At 44.1% G+C, this 21,321-nt stretch overlaps 2 protein-coding genes across 2 annotated transcripts in view; one reads left to right on the top strand and one right to left on the bottom strand.

The window, feature by feature from the left end:
* The window catches only part of LOC108148132 (E3 ubiquitin-protein ligase highwire), a 67,972-nt gene extending 51,456 nt beyond the window's left edge, over positions 1–16,516 (top strand). The window contains exons 14-23 of the mRNA XM_017274979.2: positions 588–701; positions 936–1,545; positions 3,385–5,482; positions 6,368–6,852; positions 7,714–9,090; positions 10,224–11,684; positions 12,379–12,720; positions 13,628–14,092; positions 14,154–14,347; positions 15,329–16,516. Of these exons, the coding sequence (XP_017130468.1) occupies positions 588–701; positions 936–1,545; positions 3,385–5,482; positions 6,368–6,852; positions 7,714–9,090; positions 10,224–11,684; positions 12,379–12,720; positions 13,628–14,092; positions 14,154–14,347; positions 15,329–15,818 (7,636 nt within the window). The 3' untranslated portion in view covers positions 15,819–16,516. The remainder of the gene's footprint in view (positions 1–587; positions 702–935; positions 1,546–3,384; positions 5,483–6,367; positions 6,853–7,713; positions 9,091–10,223; positions 11,685–12,378; positions 12,721–13,627; positions 14,093–14,153; positions 14,348–15,328) is intronic.
* A 444-nt stretch (positions 16,517–16,960) lies between these two features.
* LOC121467597 lies at positions 16,961–17,888 on the bottom strand. The gene is made up of 2 exons (XM_041709404.1): positions 17,676–17,888; positions 16,961–17,605 (listed from the first exon to the last, which is right to left on the bottom strand). The coding sequence occupies exons 1-2, from the start codon at positions 17,886–17,888 to the stop codon at positions 16,961–16,963; spliced, it is 858 nt and encodes a 285-aa protein (XP_041565338.1).
* Between the last annotated feature and the right edge of the window lie 3,433 nt (positions 17,889–21,321).

Raw genomic sequence — 21,321 nt, 5'->3', positions numbered from 1 at the left:
TACAAATTTGTTTTACTTAAGTGTAACTTTTCTACTTTGTAATTTTAAAAAATTATTTTTGTCTTATTAATAATTTGACAGTTCAGAACTACACTTTTAATTTTATTAAAATCGGAAAACGCTATCATATAGCTACCATAGGAACTATTAAATAATTAAGCTGCAAAACATTATAGCTTCAATGTTTTTAAACATATACGCAAATAAATCAATATTTTATTGTTTTCAAGAATCTTTCGTTTTTGCAATAGCTGCAAGGGTATATAATCTTCGGCTAGCCGAAGTTTGTTTCATTTCTTCTATTCATCATACAAAATAATCATTTATATGATTTTAATAGAATTCTACTAAGTTTATGGCACAAGTATGAACTTTGAATAATAATAATATAGAATACAGTTTTATAGGCCATTTTATAAAAAAAGCCGTGGCCATAACCGAAAAACACGAATAATATGTACAAATATGTTTTTATTTGGAAAAAGACAACATCTGTATTAGTTATGATTCTACTTCATTCGATTCTTCCTTATTGGACATTATTTGTATCAGTCCTAATCAAATTTCATTCGATTCATCCTTTTCAGATCCCAGTCTAATGAGCGGCAGTTCCTTAAGGACTTTATCAGTGGGGCGCCAGGATCGTCGGGCGCCCGTTTGGCGGCCTGGTTGCAACCGGAGTCACGCCTGGATCCCAATAAGTAAGCCTCAATTCAAAATTAACTACTATACCCTTGTCGAAATCGGACAACGATTGAAAAAAAAAACCTGAACATGATAACTTTATTAATTTTAAACATATACACATAAAAACCGAAATATATGCGTTTAAAAAGAATATTCATTTATGTAAAAGCTGCAAGGGTATATAAACTTCGGCGTGGCGACATTATTATATAATATAAATTCCTTCAATTCCACCCACTTTCTTGCAGATGTGAGTTGAACACAATCACGGAGCCACTGCGCTACGGTTGGCCCTCCCAGGTGACGGTCACCATTCGGGATCAGTATGGCGATGCGGTCCTGGTGCCGGAGCTCAAGGTGGAGATCAAGGCGATACCCACGGGCTCGGGTCCGAATGGAGCTGGGACAACTGGAACGGGAGCTTCAGCAGTAGGGGCAACGGCATCAGGTCCGAACCTGTGGATGCGCCGTGCCTCCGGCGACACTTGGGGCTGGGGCGGAATGGCCCCGCCGCCGCGACTCAACTATGAGCCCACCTCCAAGGAGAAGATGGTCTTCAAGGCCATCACCTTCATGAAGCCCTTCACCAACTACTCGTTCGAGGAGCTGCGCTACGCCAGTCCGGTGCAGACGCGCATCACGGAGCTCCTCAACGCCAAGGACATGGAGGACGGCACCTTCAGTGTCCAGTGGACGCCCAGTTCGGTGGGCGCCTACTGCCTGGCGGTCACCATCGACGGCATTCCGCTGGAGGAGGTCTACCGCGTGGACGTCAAGGAGGGCATCCTGCCGCCACCCACCCAGAGGAGCAGTGCCCAGCGGAGGCCACAGGCGCCTAGCAAATTGCGCCGCTATCAGGTACACATATTCACTATAATGACTTTCAATCTGGCGTAAAATCGGTGCTCGGGTGGTATTGATAGTGAGACAAAATATTTATTCGTAGTACACTCATTGTGTAAAGATAGGCGAAAAATATATTTGTTTTTTGCGAATTTTGTTAAGGGGTAAATAACGATCAATCAATCGATTGAAATGTCCTTTTTAAGGGATACTTTTTCGTCGAGATCTGATTAAGCGCACCAAACATCCATTTTTTTTAAACCCAAAAACAAAATAAGTTTTATTTTAATTTCTAAAGTGTACTACCGCCTTAAATTTGTAACTAATAATTCGCCGTAAGAGTCTTTCGGATTGTGGTAGGCTAAGATAGCTTAACCAACTGTTAGTGACTGTATAAATATATTTAAGTATATTTAAGTATATTTAAGTATATTTAAGTATATTTAAGTATATTTAAGTATATTTAAGTATATTTAAGTATATTTAAGTATATTTAAGTATATTTAAGTATATTTAAGTATATTTAAGTATATTTAAGTATATTTAAGTATATTTAAGTATATTTAAGTATATTTAAGTATATTTAAGTATATTTAAGTATATTTAAGTATATTTAAGTATATTTAAGTATATTTAAGTATATTTAAGTATATTTAAGTATATTTAAGTATATTTAAGTATATTTAAGTATATTTAAGTATATTTAAGTATATTTAAGTATATTTAAGTATATTTAAGTATATTTAAATATATTTAAGTATATTTAAGTATATTTAAGTATATTTAAGTATATTTAAGTATATTTAAGTATATTTAAGTATATTTATTGTATTGTATTGTCATACAGCCGCAAAAGTAGTTGAACAAAATAATCAGAAGATATCTTTGGGGTGACTCGTCACACAAATCTAGTTGCGTTTTTTTTGCAGGTTATTAGATAAGGTCAATTTGCGCTGTAGAATATGTATACTTGACTTTTAATCATTTACATTTGTATCAACATTAATGAGATCATCAGCGAAAGCAGCAAGTTAAGTTATTATATCCTTGAAGTGGGTATTATAAATTCAGTCAGAAGTTTGCAATGAAGTGAAGGAGACGATTGCAGGTAGTTATAAGTCGGAACGAGCCGGATCGGAAGACTATAGCATATCGCTCCCATAGGAACAATCGAAATAAAATTTTGATGAAATTTAAACCGTAATTCTGAAATATTTAACCATTACTTTACTATAGGTCAAATTAATTAATTAATTGATTAATAAATTTTTTTTTATTTCTTCGTCATATAGTAATGATTAAATATTTCAGAATTACGGTTTAAATTTCATCAAAATCGGACGACTATAACATAAAGCTCCCATGGGAACAATAAAAATATTACAATTTTAAAAATTTAACTATTTTAAATTGTAATTTCTTTTAGGAATTCTTTTTGATTATTTAATTATTTGCCAGTTCAGAATTACGCTTATAATTTTATTAAAATCATATAGCTGCCATAGAAACTCAAATAATTGAGCTGCAAATCATCATAGCCTCAATGCTTTTAAACAGACACGCAATTAAATTATAATTTTAATATCTTCAAGAATATTTAATAGCTGCAAGGGTATATGAGATTCGGCTTGCCGAAGTTTGTTTCCTTTCTTATTTATATGAATGTACATGGTCATGTAGACAAGATAATTTTTTTCATATTAAAAATAAATGAAAAACGCAGTAAATTAAATTCAAAGCGTGCTATATTTACACGGAGTATGAAATATGTACTTGTACATGTAACTACTAAGCATTTTTTTTTATCAGTGTAACTAAACTATCCTTAAATTATAAAATCATTTCCTCTTTCAGGCGCGCCATAGTTCCGGACTGCGGATTCGATCCCATCCCACGCTGCAGTCGGAGCAGGTGGGCGTGGTGCGGGTGGGCGGCGTGATCTCGTTCATCGACGAGATCGAGAACGACGACGGCATCTGGCTGCGCCTGTCCACGGAGTCCATTCGGCAGCACTGCACCATGGGCTGGTACCCCACGGAGGCCTGGTGTCTTCAGTTCAACCAGCACCTGGCCAGGATGCTGCTGCAGCCGGTGACCGACAAGGAGGTGGTGAATCCGGCGGCACCGCGAAAGGGCCCGAAGGCGGCGACCCAGGAAGCGGAGGATGAGGATGAGGAGGAGGAGGAGGAGGAGGAGCCGCCGCCGCCGGTCAGTCCAACGGGCGGCAGCGGTGAGGCCAGTCCCGATCCCGATCGGGATCCCAGCCCGGTCCTCAGCCCAGCCAAATCGAAGCCAGGTCGCTTTCTGGCCGGCCATCAGTCCACCAATCCCTTTCTCTATCCCTCCAAGCATGCCGATCTCGCCGAGCGGGAGGCTCATGAGCGGGAAAAGGAGGAGCGGGACAAGGAGGAGGAGCAGCAGCACCAGCAGCAGCAGCAGCAGTCTGAAGATCCGGAGGAGCAGCCGGAACAGGAGGCCCTGCCCGCGGTGGAACTGCTGCCCGCGCACATTGGCTCAGCCATTGCCGGCGTGGTGGGCGGTGGAGCCATCAAGTTGCAGGCCCTGCAGAAGTGGTTCAAGGGGGATGCCGTGGATGGGGCCCAACCCCTGACCCCCTCCCACTCGCCGCCCCTGGCCGGGGTTTCTGTAAGGGAACTGGTGCGGGCCATGGGTGGCCAGGACTCCTCCTCGCCACGTGGCAATGGGAATCGCAGCCAGCAGCAGCAGCAGCAGCAGCAGGATCAGCAGGAGCCGGAATTCAGCTTGGCCAGCATGAGGAGACCCAACTACTCGGCCAGTCAAACGGCTGCCCTTCTCTCCACGCCCAAGCACACACCCAAAAGAAGTGGTGGCGCCATGCTGCCCGCGGACACTGGCGGACTGGAGGATGACCTGAGCCTGCTGCAGATCACCACCACGACCACGGGGCAGGGGGAGCAGCTGAGCGAACTGCAGCTGGCCACCACCTCCTCCTCCTCCTCCTCGGTGCCGGGATCGTCGAAGAGGAGCACCGCCATGGGGCCCATCAAGCGGGCCATGCCGCCCTCCTTTGCGGAGAGCATTCGGGCCGTCTTTGCCGCCCTGCTGTGGCATGAGGGAGTGGTCCACGATGCCATGGCCTGCGCCAGCTTCCTCAAGTTCCATCCGGGGCTGCCCAAGGAGGGGGCCACAGTGGTCACGCGTCGCGGCGAGGCCGGTGATCCCCGGCTGCAGTTGTCCAGGGAGCAGAAGGCACAGCAGCGGCACTCCGTGGAGGTGGCCAATGCGGGCCACTACCTGAACATACGGCCATCCACGCTGGAAACTCTCACCAAGAGCGGCAACTGCTCGCTGCACAATCGCAGCAAGTATCGCAAGAATCTGCTGGCCGGCGGGGTGGTCAATCCTGGCGAGGATCAGGCCCAAAAGCTGCAGGCTCTGCCCGAAATGGTGAGCGTTCTGCCGCCAGCCCTGCGTTGTCTTGTCTATTTGTGGGAGCAGATCTGCTCCGGCTGCGTCCAGATTGTCCAGTCCAATGCGCTGGAGCAAAGGGAGCCGCGACTACTCTCCCCGGGAAGTCGTGATTTGAACGGAGATGCGGACACCGAGGGCAAGGATGGCAAGTGCTCGGATCAGGGAGCCGGCGCAGACAAGGATCTGGGCAGGAAGTGCAAGCGCAAGAAGAAGGACGACGGGAGTTGGTGCGAGATCTGCGAACTATTCCTGCCCATGCCCGTCACATATCACATGAGGATCGCCCATCCGGGCTGTGGTAAGTCCGCCAAGGGCAAGGGCTACAATTCCGTGGGCATTTTCTGCGAGGGATGGGCGGGCAACTGCGGCGAGGGCGGCAAGGGGGCCTCCTCCTGGTTCCTGATGTGCGATCCCTGCCGAGATCGGTATCTCGCCTCCTGTCGCAGCGCCAACAACATCAACAGTGCCGCCCGGCAATTGGAGTCCAGTGCCGCCGAAGGTGAGTTTTTTTTTAGAAATAGTTTTGCATGACCATGCCCACTCTAATGCCCAAGAATGGTGATGGTTATATCTATCTATACGCCAAACAAAATTTTAAATCTAACCATCATTATACAAGTCATTAAGAAATTAAAGTCGCAATATCATTAACGTAACTGCAAGCAGCCAATTATTTTCCACAACAGATGACGCTTTCGGCTTTATGGTTTGCTGGCGCTAACTGCCGGTAGCATATTTATATTTGTACCTAGCTCCTCCAACTGTAATTCCTGCTTTGTCTATCTATACACGAACAATTTTTCAAATCTAATCTATATAGTGTAAAAATGAGTAGAGTAAGAAACAAAATCAGTGACGTCATTTTCACAACAAATTCTGCATTCGGCTTTATGATTACCTGGCGCTATCTGCCGGGTAGCGTATTTATATTGGTTTTGGTTGCATTGTACCTAGCTCTTCCCACTGGAATTCCTGCCTTTGTCTATCTATACACGAACAATTTTGTAAATCAAATCTTTATAGTATCAAAATGAGTAGAGATTTAAGCTTGAGAAACAAAATCAGTGACGTCATTTTCACAACAACATCTGCATTCGGCTTTATGATTTCCTGGCGCTATCTGCCGGGTAGCGTATTTATATTTGTTTTGGTTGCATTGTACCTAGCTCCTTCGACTGGAATTCCTGCCTTTGTCTATCTATACACGAACAATTTTTCAAATCTAATCTATATAGTGTTAAAATAAGTATGGATTTAAAGTTAAAAAACAAAGTGAGTCGTTTCACAACAAATGGTGCATTCGGTTTATGGTTTGCTGGCGCCATCTGCCGGATTCTTCCAAGCTACTTTTGCTATAATACCTGCCTTTGTCCCTTTTTTTCAGGCAATGAACTGAATCTGTTTGGCGTAAAGTCCACCACATTGATAGCCAATGCCGAGGTGTACACCACGATGCGGGAGAACGCCACCTTCCTGCTGGAGCTCTGCTCGAGTTCCAGTTCCGCATCGGGAGCAGCCGGCAGCCTGGCCGCCGTCAGTAGCTCCACTGTCAAGCGATCGCCCCAGCAGATGTCCGTGGTGGCCATGCCCGTGGTGATCGAGCACCAGCTGGGCAACTCGGACCTCAAGCCGAGCACCAGTCGCTGCAGCCGGATGGCCCGCCTGAGCGGCTCCAAGTTCTGTCCGGGAGTCGGCAGTGGGGCGTTCCGCAAGAGCTTTGTCGGCGGACCGCCGACAGCGCCGGAGAACGTGTGGCTGGCGCCGGAGAGCTTCGCGTGTCTGGAGTGCCTGGGCACCGCCGGACACGAGGATCTGCCCTACGAGATGTTTGGACTGGGGCCCAACTCGACCGACAATGGATACGATAGGGTGAGTAACCGAACTAAACTCACTAACTCACTAACTCAAAGTGCCATAACGCCCGCAGATGTTATGTATTTCCCAATTCAAAGTTAAATCAATATTTTGAATCTTATCAACTTATTAACTACAATAAACTAATTTCAAAGTTTTTTAAAGTATTTCTTAAAAAGTTTCTGTGTGTATCGTAATATTTGTAAGATTAGTGGAAGAGCTTTAATTAGAAATTTTTTTTTTAAATCTGTTCTAATTTAAGTTATTAAGTCCATTATATTTCTTTTTAATATGTATAATATTTTTTTATGTACACTCTAAAATGTTGCAACTTGTTGCTGATGAAACATAAAATCAATATTTTGATTCTATGGTTATTATATGATAATTGATAAATATTATTTCTTGTATTATGTAATATTTACAAATATCCATTAAAGCCTGCTTGGCGTTATTAAAATAATAACTGCAATAATTAAATTTCAAATTTAAGTATTTTAAGAATTTTTTAAAAAGTTTCAGTGTGTATTCTATCGATCATAATATTCTTTACATTAGTAAAAAAGCTTTAATTAATGAATTTTTAAATTCATTTTTAATTTAAGTTATTAAAACCATTTTTTTTAAATATGTGTAGTATTAACAACTTGTTCCTGATGAAACATAAAAACAATATTTTGATTATATAGTTATTAGATGATATATGATAAATATTATTTCTTGTATTTTTGGCGTTATTGCACTTTTGGAAATGCAATCACATCTGCGGGCGTTATAGCACTTTGTTGTAGTAAAAGAAAGTCTGCTGGCATTGCAAACCCCCACCCAAAAAAGGCAGCTGGATTCTAATTATATTTTAATCCTCCCGCCCAACAGCCTCTTTCGGAGATCTCCTATGAGTCCTGCGAACCGAACAATTACGATCTGCTGTCCGGCTCCTTGGCGCCCGGATCCACGGCCGGTGGCGGAGCTCCTGGTGGTAATCTTTCCAAGTTCCACCGCAGCTATTCGATGGGTCAGGGCTGGGCCGCACTGGCGCAGCACAACCACCCGCAGCAGCAGCAGCTGCAGCAGCAGCACAACCATCCGCAGCAGCATCATCAGCAGCAGCAACAGCAGCAGCAGCAACAGTTGCACCTGCAGTTGCAGCAACACCAGCAGCCACCGGCGGAGGGACAGGTGCCCAAGGTGGTCTACCGAAGGCGAAACAATTCCACCAGCGAGGGCGACGGATCCCTGCTGATCTGCTACCCGTCGGAGCATCTGCGTCGCCTGGTGCCGCACAAGCTGTTGGCCAGTGTGTCCAGTGTGCTGCAGTCGTCCGAACCGGGGGGAGCCAGCAAGGAGTCCGGCACGTTGGGACTGGATCAGTCGGCGGGCCAGAATGGAGGCGGTAGCCAACTGCTCACCCGTCCGGCCATGGCCTTCATCACCCAGAAGCACGAGCTGGACAGGCTGAGGGCGGCCATGCGCAGGAGCTTGAGGATCGCTGCCTGCAGGATCTATGCCCTGCAAGCGCTCAACTGGCTGCTGCGGAGCGTCACCCAGGGCGTGTGCCTGCACGATCTCATGTGGTGGTTCGTCAGCTCGCTGACCTCCGCCACCGGAGCGGGTGGTCATCCGCCGGAGGCTGGCAGGCAGGGTGAAGAGGCCGCGGAGCCGGCACTGGAACACCCGGTGGCCTACACCCAGATCAGCGGCAGATTCGCCCATCTGATCACCCAATCCCTGCATGTGCTGCTCCAATCGGTGGCGGATCTCACGCTCCACCTGCCACCCGGTTCGCCATTGCAACGGGTGGCCATCCAGTGCTTCGGCATCCGCTTCCGCCAGGCCGACCATCAGTTCCTGCACAGCTCGCATGTGTTCGGCAACATCTCGAAGATACTGTCCAAGTCGGATGAGCAGAACGACGCCATGGCCGTATCGACGATCCTCAAGCCCCCCGACTGCGATGCGGAGCACAATCAGCTGCATCCCGTTGCGAATGGCGGATCTGGAGCTGGAACTGGAGCTGGAGCTGGAGCTGGAGCGAGGCTCATCTGCTACACAGATCTGGCGGGCATGTTCGAGGTCACCGTTTCCTCGCGTCCAGCCATGGCCGAATCCCTGACGGACAACTCAACGGAAACCTTCTGGGAGAGCGACGAGGAGGATCGCAACAAGTGCAAGATCATCGAGTTGTCGCTGACCAAGCTCAACTACGCCTGTCGCTATCTCCTCGTGCACATCGACAATAGTCGGGACATTCAGGTGAGTCTACTTAAAGATCACTGATCCATATATAAACAAACAGATTACAGAACCCAATATATAACAGATCGCTAAATGTTTACTTATATTATTGTATTAGGTGTACAACTAGAAAACCGCCGTTTTTTCATAGTTTGAGGCTTTATTGCGTAAAAATAGCTACATACTGATTATTCAAAATAGAGCTTTCTCTCTCTGTGATGGATTCTTGTTGTGTCAGACAAGAATCTTCATCCAACAGAGCCTCCAAAGCTGCATCTTCAAACTTTTTCACGGGACCCGGGTGATCCTTGTCTTCCACGTCATAATCACCATTTTTGAATTTCACGATCCATTCTCGGGACGTTCTTTCACTGATACACGACTCACTATATGTTGCTACAATCATTCGACGCGCTTCAGCAGCAGATTTTTTTGAATGAAACGCGAAAAGCAAAATCTTCCGCAAATGATGGTTATTCGGTTCAAATTTCGACATCTTCGCACACCAACAAAAAAATGGACAATGAGAATAGACGAGCGAGATGATGTGGAGTTGTTGACCGATACCTAAGCTTGCCATGTGATGCTTCTGATCGGAATTCCCTCACCGATTTCCAAAGGTGGCGCCACCCAGTGGAAAACGGCGGTTTTCTACTTGTACACCCAATACTTAAATGTTATCTTCGTGATCGTGATAAGACCCATAACTTACAAGTATAGTTGAAACCCGGGTTTCGAGAACTTATAAGTTATTTATTTTTTGCAAAAATTAACAATTAAAAGAAAAAAAAAATAAACTTATTTTTGTATAGTTTTTTTTTTCGTATAAAAGTTACATCATGAGTTTTTGGCGATATTAAACGTTTTTAGCTGTGGATGCCATTCGAATGTAAATCTTGTGACGAATGCAAAGAGTTAAAACTCATGTTTTTAAAGATGTTTCGTTTTGACCTGAACAAAGCAAGTCCCCGTTTGATTTCGAAAAGTAATTTTTTTTTTTTATCTTTGCAATGAGCGTTGACAATCCAAGTTTAGAGTAAAGGGAGTTTTTTTTGCGACCCTTCAGGTTATATAAATATACTCGCCTACATAGTAAACCGCCATTTTCATAAGTACGCCTTAACATTATTGATTTTATGGAATCTTTGCAGAACAAGGTGCTCAATGTGGTTTTCTATGCCGGCCAGTCGCTGGGCGACACAAATGTGATTAAGTCAGCGGACGTGGACCCGAAGGCCTGCTCCTGGATCTCGGCGAAGATCTGCGACGACAGCTGCACCCACTTCCGGCTGGAGCTGCATGGGCCGGAGAACACGCTGCGCGTGCGCCAGATCAAGTTGCTCGGCCTCCCCACTGGTGGATCGGTGGGTCAGGGTCAGGGTCAGGGTCAGGACCAGGATCCCTCGGATCACAGGCACCATCTGCATCAGCATTCGCATCAGCATCAGCATCAGCCCAATGTGCGCTTGAGTTACGCCTCGCGCATCCAACAGCAGATTTGTGAGGCGGAAACGTTGCGGGTTTTCCGTCTGATCACTGGCCAAGTGTTTGGCAAGCTGATCAGCAATGTGGGCTCCGAAGTGGTGCCACCGGACTCGGCGGGCATCGGAGGACCACCGAGCAGTGGGGGCGTGGCTGGCACCTCGCTGCTGGCCGATTCCCTCGATCTCCGGGAGCACATGGTGGGCATACTGTTCTCGCGCAGCAAGCTGTCGCACCTGCAGAAGCAGGTCATCGTGCACATTGTCCATGCGATTCGCAAGGAGGCACAGCGAGCCAAGGAGGACTGGGAGCTGGCCAATTTGGCCCATGCCCTGAAGCAGCCACCGCAGCTGCAATCCCAGCCAGCTGCTTCCACTGCGTCCACTGCTCCCACTGCGCCCGCCGCATCCGTGAGCAGTGAGGGCTCGCCGGAGAGGAGTCGAGCCCCGGACACCTACTGCTTCGAGATGCTCAGCATGGTGTTGGCCCTGTCGGGCAGTGTGGTGGGTCGCTCCTATCTCTCGCAGCAACATGGACTGCTCCGGGATCTGCTGGGACTGCTGCACACTGGGAGTGATCGGGTGCAGCGACAGGTCACGGCTCTGTTGCGCCGCATCCTGCCGGAAATATCGCCGGAGAGCTTCGCCGAGCTGCTGGGAGTGCAGCGACTGCCGCCGGCGGACTATAGCATTGCCCACCAGTCGGCCAGCGATTTCGATATGAGTCGACTGGGCCTGCTGGATATATTCCTGGCCGTGATAGCCAAGTCCCTGCAGTTGCAGGTCAAGGTGAAGACCACGGCGGTGTCTGCCGGAGGAGCAGGTTCGGGATCTGGCTCTGCCACGGCTGGCTCATCGGGAGGCGGAGGAGGAGCTGCTTCGAAAGCGGGCCAGCAGGAGAAGACGCCCGCCTTTGTGCGACTCTGCAGCTCACTGGATCTCTCCGTGCAGCAGCTGAGATCATCGCGACCGCCCACCGGCGAGTCCGGCGGAGCCGATCCCTTCCAGTTCGAGGCCCTGCCGCCGAGGAAGGAGTCGAAGAGGAATCTCAACCAGCGCTGGTTCCTCAACGGAGTCATATCCACCAAGCAGGCGGAGAGCATTATCGGTCTGATAAGGGATTTGGCCAGCGTAAGTGAACTTTTTTTGGCATTCTGGGATTTTTAAGTGTAACTGCATTTTAAATTTAATTTAAATCCGAAAGTGTATGAGAACACTTATAAAAACAATTGATAATTATTGTTGAGTAGTTCAATTAATATTGAATTTAAAATGGTAACTATTTGTTTTATGTATTTTAAAGTCTAACATATTTTGGATATTATTAAATAAATTAATTCAGACAATAAAATCGATTCCAAAACTAGTCAAATTAAAATTGAAAAAAAAAATTGAGTGTTTCAAGCGAATAATTCTTAAATTGAATATGGAATTTTTGGGTATACTAATTTTTTTTAATTATTGTAGAGTCTAGTAAAAACCCATTTGAAAGTTTCTGATTCAGCTCGCGTTTAGAGATAATACATAATTGGAAAATTGAAGTAAAAATTTGGGTATAAAAAGCAAAATAAATTTTTTGAAAAAGTGCATTATCTTTAAAAGGTCGAAAAAGTATTTATTTTATGCAAATACCAAATCGTATATTTATTTTACATTTTTTGGTCTGCATTTTGTACTTACTTCTTTAAGTGTTTAACTTTAATATTTTTGAGGATGAGAATGCGATTTTACTACAAATATTAATGTCGCTTCAATGAGTACTTTCAGAATCTGAAATCGCTTGCACTGTGTATTTAATTTACTAATTTGCTGTACAATTTCACAGGGTAAGCTCAGCGAGAAGTGGTCACAGATCACCAAGGCGGCCATAGCCGAATCCGTGCTGAATCTCACCCGGCTGGAGGAGATCTACCGCTCGCCGGAGCACTGCACGAAGACCTCGACCTTGTGGCTGGCCTTGGCCAGTCTGTGTGTCCTGGAGCGCGACCACGTGGAGAAGCTCTCCTCCGGCCAGTGGTCCAAGCTGTGCGACACGCGGCCACTGTGCAGCAACCACGACGATGGCGAAACGGCGGCCATCATCCAGTGCGAGACCTGCGGATCCCTGTGCGGCGACTGCGATCGCTTCCTGCATCTGAATCGCAAGACACGCTCCCACAAGAGAACGGTGAGTTGACTGATATTCCACATACAGCTGCGTTCAAAATAATAGTAGCTTTTTTTGGCTTGTGGAAAGGGAAAATGCAAATTGCTTAGAAACAACTTTTAAGATAACTTTGTTAAAATTTCAAGAAGTAATTAAATGGGAAAAATATAAAAATCGGCATTTCTAATATAATAATTATAAACAAGTTCGATAAAACATCTTTTGTTCAATATTATTTTTAATAAATAGATAAAAAATGAGGGTTTTTTGTGATTTTCTTAAATTTTCCTAAATTGTTTTACTATCGTTTTTTATGATGTCAAATTTTACAAATTTTTAAAAATTTTATGTTTTTCTGGAAAACAAAAAAAAAAATCAATATTATTTTGTATCTCATTTTGTTTATTGAGATTTATTTTATGCGTTAAAGGTTTTTTTTAGTTAAGCACCTCATGTTGTTTAACCACAAAGTTTTTACTACGATTTTACGATTTTTTTTGTGATTTTCTCAAATTTTACTTAAAGTATTTACTGTCCTGCATTAAGAAATTCAACTCTTGGAAATTTCGTAACACTTTTAATTTTCCTTTGTATCTCATTATGTTTATTGAGACTTGTCTTAATTAGTTAAGCACTTCATGTTGTTCAACTTAAAATTTTTTACTATGAACGATTATTTTTTGTGGTGTTCTTAAATTATACTTAAAGTATTTACTGACTTCTTAATGTCAATTCCTGGGAATTTCTAACACTTTTAATTTTTCTTTGTGTCTCATTTTGTTTTTTTGGAAAGGAATCACTATGATAAATTTGAAGAAAAAAAGTATTACGACATAAAGGTTTTTTTTTTGTAGCACTTAATGTTATTATTTTGACCGCAAGTATATCCACTAAAATTCACTAAAAACCTCTTCATTTCATGTACCAGGTTTGCAAGGAGGAGGAGGAGGCCATCCGCGTGGAGCTGCACGAGTCGTGCGGCCGCACCAAACTCTTCTGGCTGCTGGCCTTGGCCGATTCCAAGACTTTGAAGGCTATGGTGGAGTTCCGCGATGGCAGCCACACGATCATCTCCGGTCCCCAGGAGACGGTGGGCAGGTGTCGCTTCTGCGGCCTCACCGGCAACTCCGGTCTGCTGGAGATCGGCAACGTGTGTGCGGATGCCCAGTGCCAGGAGTATGCGGCCAATTCGTGTCTGAAGACCAAGCCATGTGGTCATGCGTGTGGCGGCGTCACCGGCGAAAGGAAGTGCCTGCCCTGCCTGCAGCATGTGTGCCACAGTCGCGAAAATGAGCTGGCCGAGGAGCTAAGGGATCCGAAGCTCACCCAGGATGCGGACGACATGTGCATGATCTGTTTCGTGGAGGCCGTATCCTGTGCTCCCTCCATACACGTAAGATTGGGCTAGTCTTCCCCTTTGTGATCCCTATCTAATGTCCATGGTTCTTTTGCAGCTGGAGTGCGGCCATGTGTTCCACTACCATTGCTGCAAGGCGGTGCTGGAGAAGCGCTGGAGTGGACCACGCATCACCTTCGGCTTCTCCCTGTGCCCCATCTGCAAGGCGGACATCCAGCATCCCCTGCTGGCCGACATCCTGGAGCCCATCAACGGACTCAAGCAGGATGTCAAGCGCAAGGCTCTCATGCGGTAAGGGACTGCAATGTTTACATATTAAAGAATGCAAGAGTTATGATTTTATTTGCTTTGATTTTACGCCTAAAAGATGCAGCATTAAACATATTTGTTTAATCCATTTAATCCAAACGACGAAATCAAACTCTAAAACTCTTTTTTTTTTGTATTATGTGTTTCCTTATAAATATTTATTAATCTTTATTAAATAAATATAAGTTTATCCATATCACAATCAAATCTTTATCAAAGATTCAAAAATCCATTAGTTTATTATCTTTGATTATATTATTTAACATATTTAGACAAAATCATATTCTAAAATCATCAAGCTTTAAAAAATAATTTCTTTTCTTTTTTCATGTGTTATTTTTAAATGTTTACTAATTGAATGCTACCTTTTAAATAGCATATTCTTTATTTAATTACTATTAGTTTAAAGTAATCCATTTCATAATGAAATCTTTATAAAGTTTTAAAAGAAAATGTATTTAAAGGAAAAAATATTGAGGTATTTTTTAATTATGCATTAAAAGTTTATTAAATACATTAAACGTTAAAGTTTTAACCCGTTTTAACAGTTTTAAAGCGCGTTAAAACACACATTTTCGTAAGGGTTTTTAAATCCAATTTAGTAGGTTTTGTTAGGATCATATAGACAGTTAATTATATATGTTTTGGACAATCCTTAAGCTGGTCAATGATTATAAGAGTATTTTTGGCATTTCTTATAGGCACTTGTTAATTTTATTTTTTTTTTTGTACATGTAACTATTTTTTACATGTTCTTTTTTGTGAGTAGGTAAATAAAAATAGTTTGTTAAGAGAGCCAAGTACTAAGCTTTTTTTTTTATTTTTTTCAAAATCCCTGTTAAGTGTGTTTTCTTTTTGTGATTGTGATTTGTGAAGTATATTAAATGCTGTGCTCTGAAAAAGTGGCAATTGATAGTCCTCCCTCAGCCCTGTTAGTGAACCATTTCGTTTTCTCCTTTCTAGAATCAAGTACGAGGGCTGGGTCAAGGACACGGACAGCAAGGACGTGAATACGACCCAGCTGGCGATGGATCGGTATGCCTACTACGTGTGCTTTAAGTGCCAGAAGGCGTACTACGGCGGTGAGGCGCGCTGCGATGCGGAAATTGGCGAGAAGTTCGACCCGGAGGAGCTGGTGTGCGGCGGATGCTCGGATGTGGCCAGGGCGCAGATGTGTCCCAAGCATGGCACCGATTTCCTGGAGTACAAGTGCCGATACTGCTGCTCGGTGGCGGTGTTCTTCTGCTTCGGGACTACGCACTTCTGTGACACCTGCCACGACGATTTCCAGCGGTTGACCAACATACCGAAGGTCAAGCTGCCACAATGTCCGGCCGGACCGAAGGCCAAGCAGCTGCTGGGCGACGAGTGCCCACTGCACGTGATGCATCCGCCCACCGGCGAGGAGTTCGCCCTGGGATGCGGCGTCTGCCGCAATGCCCAGACATTTTAGCCAGACACCTGGATATGGAACAACCATCCGAATGACGATGCCGACGATGCCGATGATGACGACGATGACGATGACGATGACGACGAGGAGTTGGCTCCGAACATGTGGCTGAGCATGTGGTCACGGTCGGACGACTCGCGGACATATTTGTAGAGATTAAAGAGATCACCCAAAAACAAGACCCACGAAACCCCCATTTGAAAGGATCGGTCTTTCATTCCCCTCTCTAGACATTAATTCACACATCGGAATGGAAAACGGAACGGGAAACGGATAGATATTTTCTAGGATAGCTGATATTTAAAACGATGGATATTGGATTACAGATTAGCAAATAGCAAATAGCGTATATAGCATATTTTCTCCCAGGCAATATTATTTTGTAACACACGAGTCGAAACGATATTTAAGATTAAAAACTCACTATTTATTTAATGTACAATTCGGAGTTGATCGAGAAAGAGAGAGAGAGAGAGAGAGAGAGAGAGGGAGTGTGGGAACGAGCGCGAGAAGTGTGTACATAATCCTCTTGCTCCCTGACCCCTGACCTCTAACCTCCACCTCCACGACCTCCTCCTGCCACCCCCTCACCATCCTCCCCCTCCCTTCTCTTCTTCACCCTCACTCCAGTAAAATGGCACATTATGCAACATTTATATACATATGTATTGCAAATAACGAAATTATATATATTTATTATGAATGCAATAAAAATCAATTCTTAATGTATATTTGCTACTGCTGTCTTTTTAATATTATATATGTTTAAGATTCAGAAGATAGTTTATCTGAATTTAAAACTAAACAAGAAATAACTCATCTATAACTCATATTGGGCGGTATGTGTTGAATCGACACACCAAAGTTTTAGATGTTATTTAAAAATTAAAGTCAAACATTATCATGTATGTAGGTCACTGCAAGCAATCAGATGTTTTATTTTCACAACAAATGGCGCTTTTGATTTCATGGTATGGTAACACATATTATTTTATTAATATATGTAAGGAGTTACAAAACGTGCGTGCAGCTTAATCGAGAGCAAAACAAAAAATATCGGAGCTAAGTTTTTAGTTTACAGCTTGTCCGCTAGGAGGTATTTAAGCTTGGGCCGCCACAGTACTCCCTCTCCAGTGACGACGTCACGATACGTTAAATTGTACTCGCTTGTTCTGGTAGGTTTGTGGCTGTACAGCGATCTCAGGTTGAGCATCCTGCTGTGTGTCGGTTTTAGCTAGAAAGGCCGGTTTTATTCGATCGACGGAGACAGCCTTGCCGTTGACATTTAATGTGAAAACTCGGTCGCTGTTGCGATAAAACCCTTCAAAAGGTCCTGAATAAGGCGGTTCCAATGGTAGTTTGACGGCATCGGTCCGAATAAATACATGAGAGCATTTGTCTATTTCTTTTAGGCGGAACATTTTTTGCTTGCTGTGGTGCGCAGAAGGAGTCGAACGAATCTTTCGCATCAGGTCACGAAAATCGCCAATGAAGGTTGCAGGATCCACGTTTACATCGAGATCTTCAAAAAATTCATTCGGCATGCGGATTGTTGTTCCATATAGCATCTCCGCAGCCGATGATTTAAGGTCCTCTTTTAAACAGGTACGAAGTCCAAGCAGAACGATGAGTAGCAGTTCCGGCCAAGGGGTGCCTGAATGGCACATCATCGCAGCCTTAAATGATCTGTGCCATCTTTCGACCATTCCGTTGGACTGGGGGTGATAAGCAGTCGTGTGCCATGAGGTGAACCAGTTCCTTGAACAGCCCTGATTCGAACTGAGTACCTTGGTCAGTTGTTTTTGTTTTAGGTGTTCCAAAACGAGCAACCCATTGTGACCAAAAAGCTTGAGCCACTGTATCAGCCGATATGCTTGTAAGAGGGACAACCTCCGGCCAGCGAGTAAATCTGTCTATCATGGTAAGGCAGTACCGAAAGTTTTGATGGAACGGCATGAGGACGATGTCCAGATGAACATGGTTGAATCTGTCGCTGGGAACTGTGATCTTTTCTGGAGTCAGATGAAGTAGTTCCTTGCAGTAAGCTCGGGAGCTCAGTATCAGCTGCATGTGCTTGCGCGATTTGGTTTAGGCTTACAGACGCTGGCATGGTAATAGCACATAGCCTGGAAAACGCATCCGCAGATCCTTGCAGATCCCTTGACTTGAATGATCTCGGTCGTGAACTGCGAAATGTTGACAAGATGACGAGGTTGCATCGGTGACGCTTTTACTGGCCACTGCCTAAATGCCTACATGAGAGGCTTGTGGTCTGCTTGTATGCAAAATATTCGTCCCTCGAGGCAGTGCTTGAAATGCTTGATGGCTTCATAAATGGAGAGCAACTCTCTATCGTATGTGATGTAATTTTTCTCAGTGTCGGTTAATTTTTTTGTGAAAAAACCAAGACGCTGCCAATGACCATTGACCAGCTGTTCTAGTGCAGCTCCAATTGCGACATCAGAAGCGTCATACACGAGAGCCAGTTGTGCTTTTGGAAAGGGATGAGCCGGTATCCATGACGCTTTGTTTACAAGAATCGTAAGCGGAAACTCGTTCTGGTGTCCATTCGATCGGGCGTTGGTCGTTTTTCTTAACGTTCCTAAGAAGTTCTGAAAGAGGAGCCTGGATGTGTGACGAACGAGGAAGGCATCTCCGATGATAATTTATAATTCCGAGGAATCTTCCTAGTTCGTTGATTGAAGAAGGCCTCGTATAGTTCTTTATTGCTCAACTGTGTTTATTATACATGAACCTAACAACAAGCAGGCGAATTCAAATTACCTTTAATACCCCAACACATTTAAAAGCTCATCGATTTAAATTGTATTGCTAATGATAACAAAAAGTAAAAAAACAGTGTCCTTTTTTCATTTGTTTCTATGTAGAACTTGACACTCAATTAAAACTCATTCAATAATTAAAAACGGCAAGAAGCGAACTCTTATTTCGCGAGCCCACTTAAAAAAACAACCATTTAATAATTAATCGATTGAATTTCATAGCTAATAGCAACGGCCAGCGGAAAATGAGCAACTTTGGACACCATTCCCAGCGCCCTTCACTCTATCTAATTACGAAAGTTGAACGCGTTTCCGAGTTGGCTTTTCAATATGTTGCGAGCGCATAAACTATACGAGGCTGTGCATCCATTGTCCTGCCGGTGTCCTGGTTAATGCAAAGTTCACTGTTACGAAGGATCTCCTTAACGGTACGCAGATGTTTTTCGTGTTCCTTAAAGGAAGTGGACATTATCAGGATATTGTCAATATAACAATAAACGAAATCGATGCCACTGAAAATGTTATCTATAAACCTTTGGAAAGTCTGTGTAGCATTTTTAAGACCGAACGGCATATAGCGAAATTCAATAAGGAGCCGGAAGAAGAGAGATAGAGATGTGTTTCTTAGAATGTAACGGGTAGCTTCATTATAAATTATCACAGGCGAGATGTTGAAGGTGAAACACAAGCGCACGCGGAATAGTTGTCCGGCTGGCGGCTCGTCGGCTAAGGCTGTGGTGGTCTTGCTTGTGTTCACTCTTGCCTATCAATATTGATACCTTAATATCGCGTGCAACGACAACAAACCGGAACGATAGAGACACACATGTAACTATTACTGCTGGAAAAGAAGAATGACCCTAATGCTGCTGAATTCCCCTTTTTGCCCCCTCAGATGTTGTGGAGGTCCAGTCTAGCCCACCCTTCCTTTGGTCGCTCCATCCACCTGCTCAATAGCCTGAGCGACCCCTTCTCTTAAGCGCTACCCTACATTTGCATTTCGCTAGCTGCGGCCAATCTCAAATTTTCTTAGAACATTATAAAAACTTTATTACCAGCTAAAAACATTATTAACACTAAACATAATCATAGATTTACTTATGGACATGTATAAATACGACATATAACTTAGTAATATCCAACTTAGAGTGTGTAAACATTAAGTGTGAGAAATGCGTAAATCGACTTGTAATATTTCTTTCTTTTTCTTAATAAAAATCAAAATTTAGGCCAATGGGAAGGGGAAATTCAATCCGCGTAAAATAGAAATTAAATTAAAGACGAATAAAAAATTACAGCTGCTGAACAATTATCCCGTGCGATTGAGTCGGAACCAAAATTGAGTTTTTTTTTTCTCTACTTTAGAGTGATTTGGATTTCATTCATTTTTTCCTTTGCTCCTTCTCTACCGTCGTTTGAGGTTATAACATTATACTTTTACTTTTTATTTTTTTTTGAACCCGATCATATATTTTCTTTTGTACGAAATGAGATTCAAATTGGGCTTTCTCACTCACCGATAATTAATCCAATCCATCGACGAAAGCGCTTTCCTCGGGATGCGATGAGCTATGGGGTTAAGATTTCAAATACAAAACAAAAAGGAACAGAAAAAAAAACCAAATTTAGCTGCCGCACCTCATCACACCGCCCTGCACTTTTTTCTTTACACAATTTTGGGGTTTTCTAGATCGACATTCGCCTTGCCACTGCCATAGTTAACAATTAACGAAAAGAACTTAATTAACTGATAAATTAACCTAAAAAAAAATCATCACTTAATTTCTGGATGACACTTATCCGGGCTAGGTCATCACTTTTCCCTCTTGGGTCGTTTTCGCGGCCAAACTTTCCGGGTGATATTACAGCATTACTTGGCCCAAACGCGGTGCCAATTCTAGGTTTATCTGCCTCTTCTTAGAGCAGGTCGCGCGCCGCCGTCATACGCGAATTAGAGGAGAAACGTAACTAAATCTGCGCTCGATCGAACATCTCCCTTAAACAGTCGAACTCAAGACATCGGTAGTTTTGACCTGATTTGCTTTGTGCGTTTTCGGTGTGGGTGTTTGATTGCTTTTACATACGAGCGCCGCTCGGCCCGCCCGCAAGAGATGAAGTTAGGGCCGTATGCCCGCTTAACACAACTTTTACACAACTAAATGCCCGTAATTTCCAATTTTAAATCGGCTGCGCTGGCTCGACGGTTGCTCTAGGTTCGATGTGCGCTCGAGATGCTGGTTGCGCCTGCGCCGACTGCCGGTTTTGTTCGCCTTGCCTTCGCTTCTTGGGCCTTGGTATTCTCGCCCCTGCGCTCGCGAGGAACTGCTAGGATTTCCCCTTTATTCTTTAAAAAAACTCACCCCAGACCGCTGCACAAACGTCCGGGAATCCAAAATTTTCCCTTGGCGTTGGAACTTCTACACTCGCGATTATTTTCCTTAGACGAGTTGCACCTTTTAAACTTAACACTTCGGCCGCCAAAATAGGAAAGACCGAATCCCACGCCGGAAAGTTGGCGGTAACCTATGGAACGATCTATGGTGAATTATAGGAAAAGTTGACACATGCCACTGTTGCTCTCCTTTCGACTTTTCATCCCTGCCAAGCCCTCCTACGGCCGAGCTCTAGATGGCGCTAATAGCACCTAAAATTCCATTCCTAGATGGAGCCATACACGTATCTTTTCCTTTCTTTTTTTTTTTTCCCCCAGAGCAAGCGCT

Source organism: Drosophila elegans, unplaced genomic scaffold (genome assembly GCF_018152505.1).
Source record: "Drosophila elegans isolate 14027-0461.03 unplaced genomic scaffold, ASM1815250v1 contig_149, whole genome shotgun sequence".
Taxonomy (NCBI): Eukaryota; Metazoa; Arthropoda; class Insecta; order Diptera; family Drosophilidae; genus Drosophila; species Drosophila elegans.
The sequence above is the reverse complement of the archived record's forward strand: the minus strand, read 5'-3'. Positions and strand labels throughout refer to the sequence as shown.